We start from the raw sequence: 18,524 nt of genomic DNA, 5'->3' as shown, positions 1-18,524 counted from the left end.
CAGTGGAGATATGGTGGAGATACAAGGCTCACAAAATGGTGACTCATGCAGACAGTTTTTTGACTCAAATATTTTACAATAATAACCAGGTATTCTAGTATTTTGTATGACCTCCCTTGGCTTTAATTACTGCCTCTATCCTTCTAGGCATACTCTCAATTAATTTCTGGCAATCCTCAGCTGTGATCTTTCCCCATTCCACTGCTACTCTCTCCCAAAGCTCCCATACTCCTTTAGGGGGGTTTTCATAGGCTTGAGGCTTTTTCTTGAGTGTTCCCCAGAGATGTTCAATGACATTGACATCAGGAGACTGTGCTGGCCAGTCAAGAACATTGATGTTATGTTCTTCAAACCATTCCTTAGCTCTTCTGGATGTGTGCTTGGGATCATTATCCTGTTGGAAAATGATATCTTCTTCATTAATCCCTGATTCTGCCAAGCCAGGCAGCAAGTGGTCATTTAAAATGTCCACATACTGCTCAGCATTCATCTTCCCCTCAACCTCAGCAAGCATTCCCACACCATTCCATCCCATACAGCCCCATACCATTAAAGAACCTCTTCCAAACTTGACAGTCCCATTAACCTCTCTGTCTGTTAGGCCATCTCCCTTCTTTTCCCATACATATACCTTCCCATCTGACCCAATCCTATTGATTTTGGTCTCATCTGACCATATAACATGCTTCCAGTCCTCTATAGTCCAGTGTTGATGAGCTAAGGCAAAGGCTAGTCTTCTCTGCCTATGTTTGATGGAGAGAAGAGGCTTTTTCTTCTTTGTTACTGCCTTGAGATGAGCTGCCTTGAGAACATTCCTCACAGTTTGTGAAGAGACAGGGGTAGTGATGGTGGAATTGATATAATGGGTGGCTTGGACAGCATTATCAGCCTTTCCTGTAGTGATATGTTGGATAATAGCCCTTTTGTCAGTAGAGGTAAGCCTGGATGGATGTCCTCCACAAGAGTTTTCCTTGTCTGGGTGGCTTTCTTTGATAAACTTGGCCACAGTGGACTTGCATACTCCAGTTCTAGAGGAAATTTGGCAAGCAGAGAGGCCAGCATAAGACAGAGAGAGGATATTATCTCTTTGAGCAGAGGAGATGGCTTTCATGGTGATTATGACTATGATACATGAGATATTCTGGTTTATATAGTTAGATATAGTCATAAAATAACATAATGACACCACTTCATAATTTATATAATAGTGGCATGATTTTTGTGGTGTCATAAATAATGATTTATATAGTTTTAATATACACTCAAAAAACTGTCCACATGAGTCATCATTTTATAAGCCTTATGTCTCTACCATATCTCCACTGATTCCCACAGTGTAGGGCTCAAATGAAAGCCCTGAAGCCATACTACAATGTGGTATAAGCATGTCCTTGAGCCATTTGTTCATTCTCACACAATATCATAGATAGTGAAAAATGTCAAAACATGTGGACAGTTTTTTGAGCCACTGTAGTTTTAATATGTGCTCAAAAAACTGTCTGCATGAGTCATGATTTTGTAAGCCTTGTATCTCCACCATATCTCCTCTGATTCTCACGATGTGGTGCTCAATCCAAAGCCCTGAAGCAGCACTACAATATGGTATCAGCATGTCACTGAGGTCTTTATGTATTCTCACATAATATTGTAAATAGTAAAAAATGCAAAAATATGTGGACAGTTTTTTGAGCCACTGTAATTAGTCAATGCATCATGAAGACCAAGGTTAGTCCAGTAGTACAGCTCAACATATTGGCCTTTGTCCAATTTGTGAAGGGCAAAATCAGATACTAACACATCTTCCTCATTGGCAAGGGGACATGGGTGCATGGGAATTGCTAAGTGTTTGAAATGATTCTTCTTCTGCTCATCTGCCTTTGTGGCAGCATCTTCTACCCAAAGAGTGATCTGTTGATGCTCCTGTTCCTCATTGGCAAGACATTGTGTCTCTGCCCTCAAATGATCATCTTCTACTACTTGCTCTTGCCATTGCAGGCAGAGAGCCTCATTAGTCACGACCCAGATATTACACAGTGTTTTAGCTGCTTGAGCCTCTGTGACATTGGCAGTGACCATACTAGTGCAGCTGATTTGATACCAGTCAATCATGAAGTCTGGGCATGCCAAAAACCAAGGGTCGGAGTGAAGTCTGTCCATTTCTGAAACATTGAAGGAGAGAAGCAACTTGTGAGATGTGGGTGCCTTGAAAGAGGCAGACTCAAACAGAGAGTAACTGAGCTGAGAGTAGTATCTGTAGTCTCAGAGATATGAGTAGTGAAGGCAGGAAGAAAGAAAGATGTGAGTTTTCTCTACTCAAAATAGCATAGACTTAATTCTAACTACATGCTTGTGCCTCACACTAGGGAGAACACGAACTTTTGGTGCTTATGTAATCATCATAGTTTTCACCACCTACCAGTACCAGTCTGAGACTGAGAGTTATTAGCATGATTTCCTATCCTCTCTGAGCACTGAGCTTAGTCCAGAAACCCTTTAGGGTTGAATAGCAGCTAGGCATAGCACATTTGACCCAACTTTATAAGGCTACTTTCCAGTTCTCTTCTTGTTGTGTTTCCCACACTGGTGACCATAGGTGACCATGCAGTTAAGAAATGCTGGTACACTTGCCTATTTTCATCAGAATTATATATTTTTGCCATATCTTATCCTTTGCTGCCAATTTGCTTATCTTATATATTATTTTGTCTACTTTTGTCATTACAAATAATCACATGAATTTTTGATCTGATCTTACCAACTACAACTACAAAAACTGTTGCCTCAGCGATTTCCTGATGGACCAGAGAAGGCCAGGAAGGAGAAGGGCCAGGGAGGAACCATGAAGGGCTAGGGAGGAAGGCCAGGAAGGAGCCAGGAAAGGCCAGAAAGGGTCTAGGTAAGGCCAAGGAAGAGTCATGAAGGACCAGGGAAGAGGACCAGGGAGGGTCAGGAAGGAGCCATGAAATGCCAGGGAGGAGCCATGAATAGTAGGGAGAGGAGGATGTGGGCTTGAAGGGCTTGAAGGGTTTGAAGGGCTAGAAGAGGTGCACAGTTAGAGTGTGGATGAGATGAGAGAAGACAACTGTTGAAGAATGTGAACCACAACTTACATAAGCATCATGTGGCATGGCTACTGTAGTGCAATGTTACCTTGTGAAGCAAGGTCAATATGGTGTGGAACATTTTCTGCCCTACTATTACATAAACAGAGGCATGTGATAGATAATCATCAATAAATAAAGATACATAAATTCAGATAAATCAGAACTGCTGTGAGAATTCTGATGGTCAATGTGTTATAGAAGATGGCAAATGAAGCTTACATTCATACTTGAGACCCAGAAGAATCCTCATTTTCTTCATGACATGATTTTTTCTTCTCTGGTTCAGAACTGCATCACTGGGGTGTGGATGTTTGTAGTTAGAGGTGTGATGTCCATAACCCAGCTTCAAGATGATGATTTTCTCAATATTGGCCTGGAAACTGTCAAAGTCACTAATGTGCCAGTGAAAAATGCCAAAGTGAACTTCAACAATGGTGCCATTGATCACATTCTGTGCATGAGAAGGTTCAACAAGGGAAGAGGATCTGCTTGAAAAGTGTACTTCAACTTGTCAAGTTCACATACAAGTTCTTCTGCAATAGGCCAGTTCTGAGTTTCTTTGTCCACTTGAGGTGCTCCTTTGAGACTCTGACCATGTGGAGAATCCAGCACAATCCTCTCCTATTTTAAGTGAGCATAATAACTCATGGCAAATGATCCATAAAGACTCACTCTTTTTTCAAACACATTTCTGACAATGCGAATCATCTTTCCTGTAATATCCTTGACAATCATATTTTTATGCTCCTTGGCAGTCCCAACTTGGTTTTGGAGAGTATCCAAAACAGACATCCCAATGTCAAAGTCCATGCTGAGTTCATGGTCAGCTGGATGAGTAAGGTAAAGCTGGTATTTAGCTTTGGCAAGAGGACTGGTGTCTTTTTTGATGTGATTGCCAGCTAGTCAACATTTAAGTCGAAAAGGAGAAATATGGCCAGTTAAAACACCTATAAAAGGAGATTGGTCGGTTTGATTTGCAACTTTGAAACCATTACTAGTATGCTGCCAAGCAATAGAATCTAAGAGACCATGATAAGCCAGATAATTTGGCTCGTGATGTTTGTGAGTGTGATAAGTGTGTGCATCAAACAACTGATCTCCTATGATTCATCATCATCACTAGTTTACATAAGTTGCAGATTAGTCATAGTTCTGGGAGACTCCCATTGAATCACCAGTCATATGGCGAATATCGCAAACTCTAGCAAGCAAGATGCAATGCAACTTGCTGAATATCTCACTATGAAAGATATAATATTGGAAGCTTGTCCAAATCTGCTTTCAAAAACAGCAATACATTGTTGAAGTGACCTTCTTGAAGCAGTATGACAATCATCCCTATTGCAGGAGACTGTTAGACAAGCTTATAATCAGAAGCAAGAACGGCGCATAGAAGAAAGGCAGACATGTCTCAAAAAATCTTGTCTGAATGATGATGTGATTGGGAGTGATGAAGATGACCATGCATCTTTTTTCAGAAATCCTGATGAGGACATTAAAAAGAAATCACTGGCACAGTTCATTGATCATACCAGTGATATGCACACTCGTCAATCTAGCTGTCTTTCTTGTGCCAGAGAACAGTTTATTAATGATATGCAGGGCATCTATATCAATGAACTACCAAATCAACATCTACTTACTCCCACCTTTCGACATCGCACACAGTCTCTAGTCCATGGTATGCTATTACATGAACCTGCAATAGCTCAATCTGATGACAGACAGTGGGGAGCAATATGTGCTGATTGTTATCAGGATCTTTGTGCCAAAAAGATCCCACTATATTCACTTGCAAATGAACTTTGGATTGGAGACATTATGAGAAACATAATAAGAAGAGAACTGGAAAGTAGCCTTATAAAGTTGGGTCAAATGTGCTATGCCTAGCTGCTATTCAACCCTAAAGGGTTTCTGGACTAAGCTCAGTGCTCAGAGAGGATAGGAAATCATGCTAATAACTCTCAGTCTCAGACTGGTACTGGTAGGTGGTGAAAACTATGATGATTACATAAGCACCAAAAGTGCGAACATAACACTAAGTAATATCTGCCTATACAAGCCCACAGTAATGAAATCCCTACAGTGAAACAGTGTTGGACCTACTTGATTTGTCCTTGTAAATGTTGAAGTTGTTTTCTGCTTGTAATGAAATGAAGTACTCACCTTGTTTCTGTCATTATGTTACAAGTGTCTACTTTACTGATGCTGATGCTTTTAGTTGCACCCTTAATATAAACTATCATATTTCAAGGAGGCCAGATAGGGGCTGAATGGATTCAAGCTGCTGAGGGTATTGTTCATGAGGAGTTTGAGCATTCTTATACAAGCACTAACAAGGCTGACCCAGTGGATGATGCTGTGGATGAGGATGAAATGCTAGAAATATCAGCAGTATGTATTATCTTGTCCAACTTTACTATTTTCTCACCATTTGTTTACCAGCAAAAAGCTTGTAACATCTTTGACAAATTTCCAGCTTTAGCAGCACCCAAGCAGTCAGAGCTCTGTGATGAGCTTGATTCATACTTCAGCACAGATCTAGAATATGTTGTGGACATCTTAGCTTGGTGGACCAAATGGAAGGCAATGTATCCCCAACTCTTCTGAATGGCCTTAGATTATCTGTCAATTCCAGGTGAGTTTTTTTATTAGCCCTGTGTCTGTCAGCAATTTATCTCACTCATTTGTATATGTAGTGATATCAGTTGATGTGGAGTGAATTTTTGGCTGTGGCTACCTCTTGTTGTCTCATGTCTGCAGTCACCTATCTGCCCAGTCTGTTCATGTATTACTTTGCTTAGGTTCATGGAGTCTTTTAGGGTTGGTCAAAGACCAAGATGTTATGGCTGTTGCTGTGATGCCTGAGGTAGTTGGTGAAGAGAATAAGCTTGACAACAGATGGAATTTGATTCAATTGTAGTTCATATTGCTAGCAGTATACATATATGAAATTTGGATGCATAACCATAGTACACCCCAATCCCCATGGACATGTACCCAAACCCATATCCAATAACATGGGTAATGGGTATAGTTTTGCATGGGTATGGGTGCAGGTACAGCACAGAATACCCATGGGCTACCTGTACTTTTGCCTAGTAGGGGAGGGCTTTGTTGACCTCAAATATCTTCCTATCTGTCAGAAAAAATTACCACTCTACACACTCAGAATATGTGCATGCAATAAGCTCTGATTTTGGACTTCCAATGCTGAACTCATTGTTATGATACATCTCACTACCTTGGTCCTCCTGCTGATGGCCAGAACTACCTTTCTTTGTCCCACTTGCTTTGGCCTCCAAACCAAATTGTCCTCTCCATGACTGAATGAGTTGGATTGGTCTACCTTATTCTGGTGCACTGATCTATCTCATATTCATTCCTGTGCCACTTGCTTTTGCCTTCCATCTGAATGAACCTTTTACTCCAAGATTTTGCACTAAATCTGTAATGTCACTCTCCTTCTCTCTGTACCAATGGGCAGTATACTCTTCCCTCTTTCATAAATGAATGGTTTACAAATTTTATCTCCATAACATATCTGAAACAGGGGGCTTCCTTGACACCTGGTGTGAGCCATTTATCCTTCAATCTCAGACAACATATGAGATACCACAGGGTGTACTGAGTAGTACATTCACTTTCACATTGTCTCACCATGTTGATCATTCATGTGCTTCTCACATCCATGACATATATCTACCAATGACTTTGTCCACCTCCTGTCCATTCTCATCCTGTGTTTTTCATTTGCCATCATTTTACCTACCTTTGTATCACAAAATTAACCTGAAGTTAATATGATCAGATATAATTTGTAATTGCAAAACATTATTATGTATATAACCCCTGTACAACTTCTGTAAAGTCCTCAGTCAGAATATCATCTTAGATCTGTTTTCATCTGCTCTCGCATCTTCCAGACTTTAGTCCATCTGAGTCTTGTCCTTTTCCATAAGGCCTAGGGATAGATTCCCTAGGCTAGAAATCCAGACCTTTGGATTTGTCCCCTATGTCTCTGTCCCAAGTCTAGGGATTGTTTCCCTGGGCTAGAGTCTTGCCTTTCTGGCACTTACCCTCTCTCTAGACTTTGGTCCACTTCCTGTCTCTCTAACTCTATCTATGTGTAGTCTACCTCTGTTTGTTTCTACATTGGACTTTGTCTAATGTAGCCCCTATTCCTTCTGGACCTCTGGACCTCCTATCCCTCTATCTTGTTTCCTCTAGAGGTATTGCCTTGGGGTCTCTTTACCTCCTATGCAGTAGGAACTCTTCTGAGCATTTCCTGTACTCCTCTGGAAGTCCTTTGGATTTCATTAGACCAATATCAGACTTCATCTGAAATGAAGGGCATATACTCAGGTAAGGGGCACATCATATGAGCTGAGGCCAAGCTCCTCTGAATCAGCCCCTCTCCCCTTGAGCATGGTTCTTAACAGCAAGTGAGTAATATAGAACTTAGATTGGGGCTTGCACCAACTTGATAACCAGACCTTTGATAAGGAGATTAGCAAAGGATGGCTGATCATTTATATGGATGATATCCTGATCTTCTTGAAGATGCTCACAGAGCACTAAGAATGAACACAGCACATGTTGGAAAAGCTTAGGAAAGAATCACTCTTTCTTAAGCCTAAGAAGTATACCTTCAATGCAAAGGAGATTGAGTACCTTGGGATGATCATCTGCCCTGGCCAAGTCACTATGGACCCTGCCAAACTAAAGGGTATCAGTGAATAGCAGACCCCATCCTCTGTCAAGGATGTCTGATCATTCCTCAGTTTCTGCAACTTCTATCAACATATCATCTCTCATTACTCCAATATGGCATGCCCCCTCCTTGATCTTATAAAGAAAGATATATCTTTCTCATGGAATGACTCTTGCAAGGCAGCATTCCTGAAACTGAAAGAATGCTTCCTCTCTGAACCAGTTCTGTGGAACCCAGATGTGATGCACCAATTTACGCTTGCCACTGATGTGTCCCTCCATGCAACAGGAGCTATCCTCCTGCAAACAGATAAGAACAGGGCTTATCACCCATGTGGGTACCTTTCACAATCATTGAACCCTGTAGAACACAATTACCAGATCTATGACTGAGAATTACTTACCATCATACATACCTTGAAGGAATGGCACCATTTCCTTGAAGGGAATTTTCATCCCATGATCATATTCACAGATCATGAGAACCTCTTATATTTCAGGTCCACTCAGAAGCTTACATACTGCCAGGCTCACTGGCAGCTCACCCTTTGCAATTTTGACCTTGCTTTCTACCACATGCCTGGAAGCAAGCTCACTGTCCCTGATGCCCTTTTGCATCAACCTGACCATATATCTGCCGATAAAGATAATGAGGATCTTGTGCTCCTCCCAGATTCACTGTCTGTGAAACTGATTGACTCAGAGCTTGCTGCAGAATTCCAGCAGCTCTCGACTGACTCTGATGATCTAATGATCAAAACTGTACTTGATGCGCTGAATGGTGTTTGTGCACCAGCAATGAAGTCTACACTTTTGGATTGGAAGTTTACAGATGGAATACTGTTTTATAAGGATTGAGCCTACATCCCCTCCAACCTCCAGCATCATATATTTTCCCTCCATCATGACCATTCTACCGTGGGACACCCTAGCTGTTCTATTACTGAGTGGAATATGAAGAAATCTTACTGGTGGCCCAGTGTAGAGACTCACACCTCTATATGGTCATTATAGGACGATGCACCACCCCTTCCTATGCATACTCCAGCTCTGATCCTCAGGATAAGTCACTCATGCTATTATGCAACTGCCATGAGTATGCAAATGCACTTGCATGTCCTGCACACCCACTCTAGGTCCTCCACTACAGTCTGTCCACCCATCCATGTCCTCACTAAAGTCCACTGGTGTGTTTTTATTATATTCTTATCACTCTGATGTATCTTCCAGACTGATTACAGCACTGTAAGTGCACATGTGTGTGCTTAGATGCCATTACATACAGATATCACTACCTACTTGCTTTACTCCCATACTACAAGCATCACCTAGTGCTCAATATAGAGAAGAGACTTATAGTTTTTAGAGGATTTTTTATCCTAGCACTCCCCATCTCTGTGTATTAGCAGTAGTTTGTGCATTAGAGCAAGTTAAAAGCTCCAAAAGTCTGAATTCGCACACTACCTGCCTAGACACGACCACTTCACACCAGCTCAATTCCTCCTTCACTGGATTTAGTTTCCAGATAGCCCTTGCCTCTACACTTTAGACCCCTATTGCATGTGCTGTGTTTCCATGTGCGCACTCTTACTTTCTATCACCCCAGCATGCTTTCACGTGCATCTTGATCGCGCTTCTTCCAGCATTCATGCATCCTCTAGCACCCATTTGGTTTCAGAGTCTCCCTCAGTCATTTTGAGGACTCTCTCTCAGTAGCTGTCCTTTGGGTCGAGTTCTGTCTCATATCCAGGTCTTGCTGTAGAGTTCCCCTAGTAGTAGTCTGTTTCTCTCATAGTTCATAGTCCTTACCTTTACTGGTATGGGTACCTATGTACAGAAGTATGTTGATGTCTGTGCCATATGCCAGCAGATGAAGGTGAACACACACCCAATGATACCTCCCTTGATGCTGATCCTGTCCTCCACCATGTGGCCATTCTCTCAGGTGTCCATTGATTTGATCATGGGCCTCCCTGTGTTGGGGGACTACAATTCTGTCATGGTTGTGGTAGACCATAGTCTCATGAAGGGGGTAATTCTCACCCCTTGCAACAAAACAATCTCCACAGAAGGAGTAGCTGAACTTTTCCTAAAGCATGTCTATAGGAGATTTGGATTATATGATAAAATTATCTCTGATCAAGGCTCACAGTTTGCCTCATGACTCACCAAAGAATTAGGGCAACTCCTGGAGTACCAAGTCACCTTATCCACCACCTATCATCCTCAGACAGATGGCCAGACTGAATGAATGAACCAAGAGCTAGAAACCTACCTCCATATCTATTGTAGAACAACACCCACAGAATGGGCCTAATGCCTAGAAATGGCAGAATTTGTACATAATTCTAGGAAGCACAGCACCTGTGATATGTCCCCTTTCTTCCTGATGATGGGCTATGAGCCCTGAAGCATTCCCTATGCATTCCCTGACCCAGCTATCCTAGCAGCAGATGACCAAGTCCAATTCCTCTAGAAAATTCACGAAGAAGCACTTGCATGCCACTCCCTTGCACAGCAATGGATGGTAGAATGATCCCATGGGCAGAAGTATCAGCTATGGAAACGAGGCAGTAAAGTTTGGCTGTCAGCCACACATGTCATCACTGGACTCCCCTTGAAGAAACTCACACCAAAAAGATACAGATCCTTTGTAATCATTGAGGTCCTATCACCAATCACCTTCAAGCTCAAGCTACTGGCAGCTTGGAAGGTTCACCTCATGTTTCATGCCTCAGAACTTTTCTCCTATCAGGAGATGGAAGTGCATGGACCAAACTATTCTGAACCTCTCCCAGATCTTATCGATAAGAAGGAGCACTACAGAATAGAACAGATTGTCCAACACAAAGGAACCAGCTCATGCCACTGGTACCTAGTGACTTAGGTAGGGTATCCTGACTCAGAATGAATGTGGTTGCCTAAATTGAAATTGAGATCAGCAGTGGAGGTCCTTAAGGAGTATAAGAAGAGGATGAAAGCAATGAACTGATTCCCCAGTTTTATGATCACTACCACCATCATTGAACATGTTACCCTCTTTAGTATCTTCCTCTGCCTCCTCTATATTGTCCTCTCTCTCTTCAGCCAGCAACTTCATCTCTAGCACCTTATTCACTCACCCTATGACTTAGACCCAGCTTCATGTGCTTTGGGAGGCAGTCATTCTTGACCTCCAATATACCATATGCCTTGACCAATACATCATGTTGACTAGTGATTACATGCTGCCAATAACCTTGACGTTACAGCCCAAGAACTACAGAACTTCCCTGGCACTAAGTTTAGCACCATTTTGATCTGTTACCCCTAAGCACTCATTAAGTGTTTAGTTATGCTCCTGCTTGAAATCAAGAACTTCTCTGGTATCATTAATAGAATGCAGGAAGAGGATGCCTTGAACACTTCCCCTGATGTGTCCCTCAGGGTTGTTGAGCATAGCTCCACCCCATTCATACCCTCTAACCTACCACCTGATGATAAAGAATGAGTAGAGAAATCACCCACTGAGTTAGCTATCCATGTCAAAGAACAGCACCGTGTAGATGAAGACTATCAGCTATACACTGAAGTACAACATCAGGTAGAAGAAGACCACCAGCTAGCATTAAAACTAGCCATTACCAGTCCCACTCCTACTCCTCTACCTGAAACCCTATCTCACAATGAATTGGTCCTCATTGCCTCTCAGAGCAAGCTGACCCTTATGCATTCTTATTCCCTCAGTGATGACCTTTATATTACTGACCCTGACTACATCCTCACCTCACAGATGGAAGACTTTTTGATTAACACCCTGGTATCACTGCATACCTCCAACTTCATCAACACCCCAGCTCCACTTCCCATTTCCCTGCCCTTGCCTAAAACTCAGAAAGGAAAAGGAAAGTGGCACCTCTGCCTCCAAACCAACTCCCTTATGTCATTTAGTCTTCCTCTTTCTTGCATCCACCATAAACACATCTCTTCTAATCCTGCCAAGTCAGATACTCAGGTGTCTATTAAATTTGCCCAGATGGAGGCTACCCAAACCACACAAGAGATATGGTCTAACTACATCTGCTGCATATACCATGTTCTCAACCATAAGCAGAAACACTGCAGCCATCACTTCTGCTGGATCTGCAGGAAGTTCACACCCTGCCACCTCACCACTGAGTGTTCTCAACTTAAGGGATGCACTCTCTTACAGCATGATTATTCTGACCCTAACTTCTTTACCAAACTCAAGAAGCTTGAAGCTGCACATGATCAGGTGGCAGCCTACAAGGAGCAGCAGTGGGAGCTTAATGCTTTGGATACAGCTGACTGGATGAAAGATGTTGACATTGACCCCTGCTATTACAATAACATGGATGACTGAACTTGTTGACTTCAAGTCCTAGAAATGAGGGTAATGTTACAAGAACATCTGCTAGCTTGGCCCCTATTCATTTTCCTCTTACTTCTTGTGCTTCACTGGACCTTCTATTCTCAGCTGATTACCCATTACCTTTTCTGGCTCATCCTTCTTTCTCCTTATCTGTTTCACTTGTATCACTTTCACTAATCATCATGACAGTTGTACCTTTCCTTTGGTTTGTCCAATAACTCACCAACCCTATGCCCTTACTGCCTAACCAGTACAGTTACTTACTTTGATATTCTGACTTGTTGTGACTCATCTCGCCCTATGCCCTTACTGCTCAACCAGTACCCTTACTTACTTTGGTATTCTAACTTGCTATGACTTGTCTCACCCTCTACACTTACCACTAATATGGCAGACCTGCCCTTATTTCTTCCAATGGTATATATACCTCTTGGGTAGCACTTGTATTCCTTAACTTGATTCTAGCTATCTTCCTCTCAAAAGCCCTAAGCAAGCTTTCATCCTTTATCAAGTATCTTCATTGGAGCTTATCACTGCCAATCTCCTTAGCCTTGAGAAGAAGATGATTGACAATGTGCCATCATAATCATCAATAATCGATTGTAGACCTAGCTTGACTGTAATAGGAAACAAAGTTGAATCGAGCATTGATGAACCAAGGGAAGTATGATGAGGAAATCAGATTCACAATAAGTGAAGTAATTTCCACACAAAAAGCATGACATCTATTTTTACAGAATCCTCTCCCACTAAAGTGGATGTCAGGGATCACAATTGCCATTTGAAAAACTCTGGAATTTCATATTTAAACTCACATGATGCTGAAAACTACTCCAGCAGTGGGTAAATTAGCTTCTTACATAGGATGGGGACTGAATTGGTCTTGCTATGATACAGGCAACTTGAGGGAAGGCTTCAGTCGAGCCCATGTGCAGCTTTGAGAGGGGAAATATTATACATGTAAGCACTGGCCTATGCTTTCTATTCTACCCTTCAACAAACATTATATCAAGCAAAGATGTTAAGGTCATGTGCTCAAGGGGGTCGGATCACAAGGGCTTGGCCTCAGCTCATACACTGTGCCCCTTTCCCGAGTATGTGCCCTTAATTTCCGGGGGCTAGAACAGTCGTCCAGAGTTTCCGGGGTTTGACTAGGGTAGATAATGGACATCCGGATCTGAAACGTGAGATAAATCCAACGGACATCCGGATATTACCTGGGCAAGCGGATAAGACTAATCCGGATGAGGTCCGGACTAGAAACTAACAGAGGATGGACTACCCTAAGGTAGAGTCGGAAATGTAGTCTAGGATGCAATCCTAAGACTTGGAATATGACAAGAGACTTATCTCGAGTCCAGAGGACACAGGAATGAGCAGGAACTAAGATGATATTCGAACTGGAGTATTTCCGAGAGTTACAGGAGGTTTATATACTGTAGGTATCATATAGGAATCAGTCAGCAAACATAAAGGCTATGTACAAAGCATATGCAGAGTCTATTAGTAAGTAGGATGGATCACAAATAATGAACATCAGAAATGAAATGTATGTAACAGATCAATAATCAAAAGGGAAACATGGTTAACCGGAGTCCGGAGACAGGGGCAGTCTAAATGGAGTTGGGTGCTGATATAGGGTTTGGATTCTGGAAGGGAGATAAAGATAGATCAGATCATTTGAGATCCAGAGAAGCGGATTTAGAGTTGAGAGTCTGGAATGGCATATGACAAAAGACAGACATGATATTCAAAATGAAATATGAACAAATTTGGTGCAAGGACACTGTGTGGCTGCATTAGGGACTCAGGGGTGAAACAATGCTAATACTGCATTGACATGGTGTCTAGACCCTGAGATAGCCACCAACATCTTCACAACAAGAGAAAATGCACACATGCTGGTACAGGCTGTGACCTCCACTTACATGCCACTATACATTATACTGCCCAGTATCTCTCTGTGGTGGATCGATGCATCTTTCCCTATGGAGGCTGTATTAGCAGCTGAAATTGCAGAAGTCCATCAAGGCATTCTGGACCAGTATGGATTCATCATCTACAATCTTGTCAGGGATTTGGATTGGAAGACATGCCCACTGCTAGTCCCATTAGTGGGTAAGATCACTGATACCAGACTGGTACATTGTTTCTTCTGAGGCTGCATTGTGGATTTCAACAAGATTGCACATCATGATCTACTGAACCTTTTGATCAATCAAGTGCCAGTCCATTATCAATGGTTCCCTACTGACATTGGGCCTTTTGACTCACACACTCTCAAAGGCTGAAGACTATGATGACTTGAATCAGGAGCAACATTAAATGAGGGTTGATGGAACAGAGGCTGTACTCTCTTAGACTCATTGCAAAGAAACAACTACCATTGTGGGCATGCCAGTAGTGACACTAGGTGTTACAAATGCTGTGCCCTCTCAGGCGCATGCTAAAACTCCTTGTGGACAGATGTGCATGGCTATGGGTACACAAGTAGTGTTCCTAGGCATAAAGAACACAAATGCTTCACAAAATGATGGACAAGCCAAGACAGACTTTTCCCTAAAACATGAAGACATTGGCCTCACTGCTCTATAATTCCAATCAGTGCCCCTGATTGTTTTTTTACCTCCTCAAACCAGTCCTCACTGGCTCCCACCCTGTCCACCAGCCCTTGTTCCTAATATGCAGCACCCACAATCACAATCAGTCTTGTTATCCTCTAATGAAGGCTTGCACCTTATCCACAGCACCTATAGGACAGATGCATATCTAATCATCAGACCACCTGTATACCTCTCAGGCATTACATTTCCAGCCACCCCAGTACCACAGTTAGGTATACTAGTTATGCTGTTTCAATCAGCTATTTGAGTTGTGCATAACATCTGCATTAATTCTGCTGCCTTTCCCATAGCCTCTGTACCAACCCTGCTCCAGCATAGAGCATCATACTGTGTTCTCACAACCCACTCCCAGGTGATCTAAATCTCTTCCAAGACTGGAAGTTATCCAAGTTACTTGGACACTCATAACACCTATCCAGGGTTGTTGAACCTCAAGACTTGAATTACTGGAATATTTACCTAGCACAGGTACAAGCACTACTGAAGTGTCCTTATGCACAATGGTTCTTAATCCTAGGGGAAATCTATGGCATCTTGCCCTCCAATTTGGCCCAGTTTCCCTTCTGAATCACACTTTCACAGGCCCCTCTTTAGATGTCATGATATGGGAAATAGGAGACGTCATTAATGGTCAATGGGATGATTCTGTGATGGCAGCGGATATTGCCATGCTGATTGGTGTCTCAGAAGCTGGATCTTGTTGGCCAACCCACAACATCTGGAATGCATCTTGCCGATGGAAAGGGTTTTGGTCAGGCACAGATGAGCAGTGGTTTCAATCACACCTCCAGAACTTATCCTCTGGGAATGTGGAAGCTGGCAAGACCCACAAGGATCGGAAGTGTTTCTTCAGACCCATTTTAGCAGCAAAGTTGTCAGACACATCCATATGTCTCAGAGGCATTTGCTTGTGAGCTGTGTGGACAATTGGGCTTTTTCATGGATCTGGTCCCTACCTGGGATTTGTCAGTGGATAGGTAAATAATTTGCATGTGCTACTTGCATTAAATACTATGTGTGTATATCACAGTGGCTTACAACAAATATGTATGAGTTTGTATAAGACCTTGATAACTTTGATAGTACTTCTATAGTGGTGAGGGTAAGATATCATAGCATTATATGGCTGTGAGATAATAATGTATGGAAATTATAGCTCATAGCTGAAGGGTATATAGTGCATGCATAATATCAAGGGAAATTTGTATATTATGATAATAGCAGCTAATAACAAATATATAGGAGCCTGATAGCATTGAGTGACAGCATAACAATCCTCTACAGCCACAAGTTAGTGATCAATGAGAATTGTGGATGTTGGTGATAACATTATATTGCTACAGTGGATCCTGACAGGACAATGGTGGCTATGTAACTGTGAGTTACATGGTGCATTGTAGCTATTGGTGATAACATTATATTGCTATACAGTGACCATAAAGGGGGGAGTTGTTATGAGGCTATGACAGCTATGTATGATATAAAGTGCACTATATCAACCCTAATTTTTTCAGAAGCCTCTCCAGCCTTCTTTCATGGTCCCTCCCTGGCCTCCTTCATGGTCCCCTCCTTCCTGGCTCCTTTGTGGCCCCCTCCTCCCTGGCTCTTTGGTGGTTCCTCTTTCATAGTCCCTCCAAGTATTACTTTCCCTCTTCTTTCATGCACACTATATACTAGTACTGTATAGATACGCACTTAGGTTTGTCACAGTGTCACACACCTGGCAAATTGAACCTAATTTGTGTGATGGTCACACCAATTTTGAGACCATTGAACCTAAATTGTGACATGCAGTAAAAACATTAAAAAAATAACTAGTGCAGCCAAAAGTCCTTGTACTGAGTGTTTGCGACATGTCTGCACTTACCATGACCCTCAGCCTCAACTTCCTCAGACCCATTCACTGTGGATTGAAGCTCCATGCCATCCACCACTTGCTCATAGCTCTCCAACTTGTTGTATATAGAGAAGATATTGTGTTGCCAGGCAGAAATAAAATTAGAGACAATGTTTGTAGAGCGAGCACTTCCAGGTTGAGCATGAGGATCAGCACGTAGCACTGCACATGTATACGAAGGATATTGTCTGCCTAATGTTGGTTGCTTACCAAATGAACCTAATCACAGCATGTCACACATCACACCCCCCCTGCGAACCTTCGAACCTAATGCTCATTTGGTCACACCTAAATAGGGCTGAACCTAAGTGCGTGTCTATACAGTATGTAGCACATGTACACATTTGTCAATAAATTTGGTTTTTGAAGATAAACTATCATAATCATCTACAGTATTCAGCACCTTTGAGTCTTTGGTGAGTTTGTCCAAAGCCCTCTAGGCCTCTAAAGCTTTGTGTATATTTGCCAACTTGATAGGTAATTGCAAACTGACTATCAAGATTGTACCTTTGGTAGTTTCCATCCAACTTAGTCCAGGTATTTAAAGCTTTCTCATTTGGACTACAATTGTGATATATATTATATGTATTTTAGAATAAATAAAGCTTCACATGGTTTTATCATTTTCAGGTCAGTTACCTGGTGTTGTTAGCTTCTAAATCATGAGCATTGTATGCTATGGCCAGAGTCCAATTGGGAAAGAGAGTGAGGGAAGAGTGAAGAGTGATATGGTTATAACAGCCTCAGTCAGCTCAGGTAATGACACAACAATCTGTCATTGAAATCTTGTACAATATATGAAGAATGGTATTACTTGTATAACTTATCAGTAACAATAGGATAGTTTGTGAGTATAACATATTGAAAACCAAATGTATGGTAAGAGGACCAACATAAGTCCTACTAGAAAAATCCAGAGAACAAGACAGATCAGGTAGCAGGTTTTGCCACTTTAGATGGCACTACAGCTTATGGGAAGGCTCTAATATTATGAGGAGCAATCAATTTTTGAGAGTTGTGGGGAAATTCCTACAGTAGATTTCTGGTTATGCTTCAATGACTTCCAGGGAAGCCACACAGATTTTCAATGTCTGATGAGTGTTTGGTTTGAGCTTTATCATTTATGATACTCAAACCAAACACTAATCAGACATTGAAAATCCGTGTGGCTTCTCGGGAAGTCGAAGTGTAACGAAAAATCCCATAGGACTCTCGCAACCGGACCGCAATGCCGCCGGTAAATTGAGGCCTCCAACCAAAATTAGAATTTTCCGACAACAACATAACCATAACCCCGACCACATGACTCCCAACGCGGAATGCCGTAGTACAAGTCAAAGATGTGTTTATAAGATCATCGTGCTCTGTTTCTACAACCTGATACCCCTTCATTTCAAATCAACCATCGACTAGAGCAATCGGGTGAGTAACATGGGTAAATGTCTACGGACATCTATCGAACACTGATCGGTCGGTCGAAAGGCGAGGATAAGTCTAGATAGTAGTATGGCCGCCAATGTACAAGATGTCGTCATGCTCGTCGGTGACTCCCTCACTCAACAAGGATGGGAAAAAGGAGGCTTCGCGCAGTTACTTGCAGGTACGTATATCACAAGCATTTTGTACGAATTATAATCTGAGGCTGCGACGTATAGAAGCCTACAATCGGAAGCTCGATGTTATCAACCGTGGCCTCGGGGGTTATCAAACGGACTGGGCAATTCCAATTTGCGAGCAGGTGAAATTCAATGTTGCCACTTATGAATTGTGCTGAGCGTATTCGTAGATATTTGCCAAACAGCATGAGCAACATC

The 18,524-nt window shown here is 42.1% G+C and overlaps 3 protein-coding genes across 3 annotated transcripts; 1 reads left to right on the top strand and 2 right to left on the bottom strand.

The window, feature by feature from the left end:
• Positions 1–1,635: 1,635 nt before the first annotated feature.
• Positions 1,636–2,157, bottom strand: BJ212DRAFT_1257574 (uncharacterized protein; the record flags this gene model as incomplete). Its single annotated transcript, XM_041329867.1, has 1 exon — positions 1,636–2,157. One exon carries the CDS (start codon positions 2,155–2,157, stop codon positions 1,636–1,638), a length of 522 nt encoding a protein of 173 aa, XP_041199822.1.
• Positions 2,158–2,764: 607 nt separating this feature from the next.
• On the bottom strand, positions 2,765–3,914 carry BJ212DRAFT_1474175 (uncharacterized protein; the record flags this gene model as incomplete). The annotated part of the gene is made up of 4 exons (XM_041339049.1): positions 2,765–3,035; positions 3,332–3,555; positions 3,630–3,725; positions 3,777–3,914. 4 exons carry the CDS (start codon positions 3,912–3,914, stop codon positions 2,765–2,767), a joined length of 729 nt encoding a protein of 242 aa, XP_041199821.1.
• A 1,912-nt stretch (positions 3,915–5,826) lies between these two features.
• On the top strand, positions 5,827–6,027 carry BJ212DRAFT_1256971 (uncharacterized protein; the record flags this gene model as incomplete). The annotated part of the gene is made up of 1 exon (XM_041329825.1): positions 5,827–6,027. A coding segment is annotated over one exon (201 nt), but the record flags the coding sequence as incomplete, so codon positions are not given.
• Between the last annotated feature and the right edge of the window lie 12,497 nt (positions 6,028–18,524).

The sequence above is a fragment of the Suillus subaureus genome, assembly GCF_016647635.1.
Source record: "Suillus subaureus strain MN1 chromosome Unknown BJ212scaffold_1, whole genome shotgun sequence".
NCBI classification, from domain to species: Eukaryota; Fungi; Basidiomycota; class Agaricomycetes; order Boletales; family Suillaceae; genus Suillus; species Suillus subaureus.
This window is presented reverse-complemented; position numbering and strand designations above follow the sequence as displayed.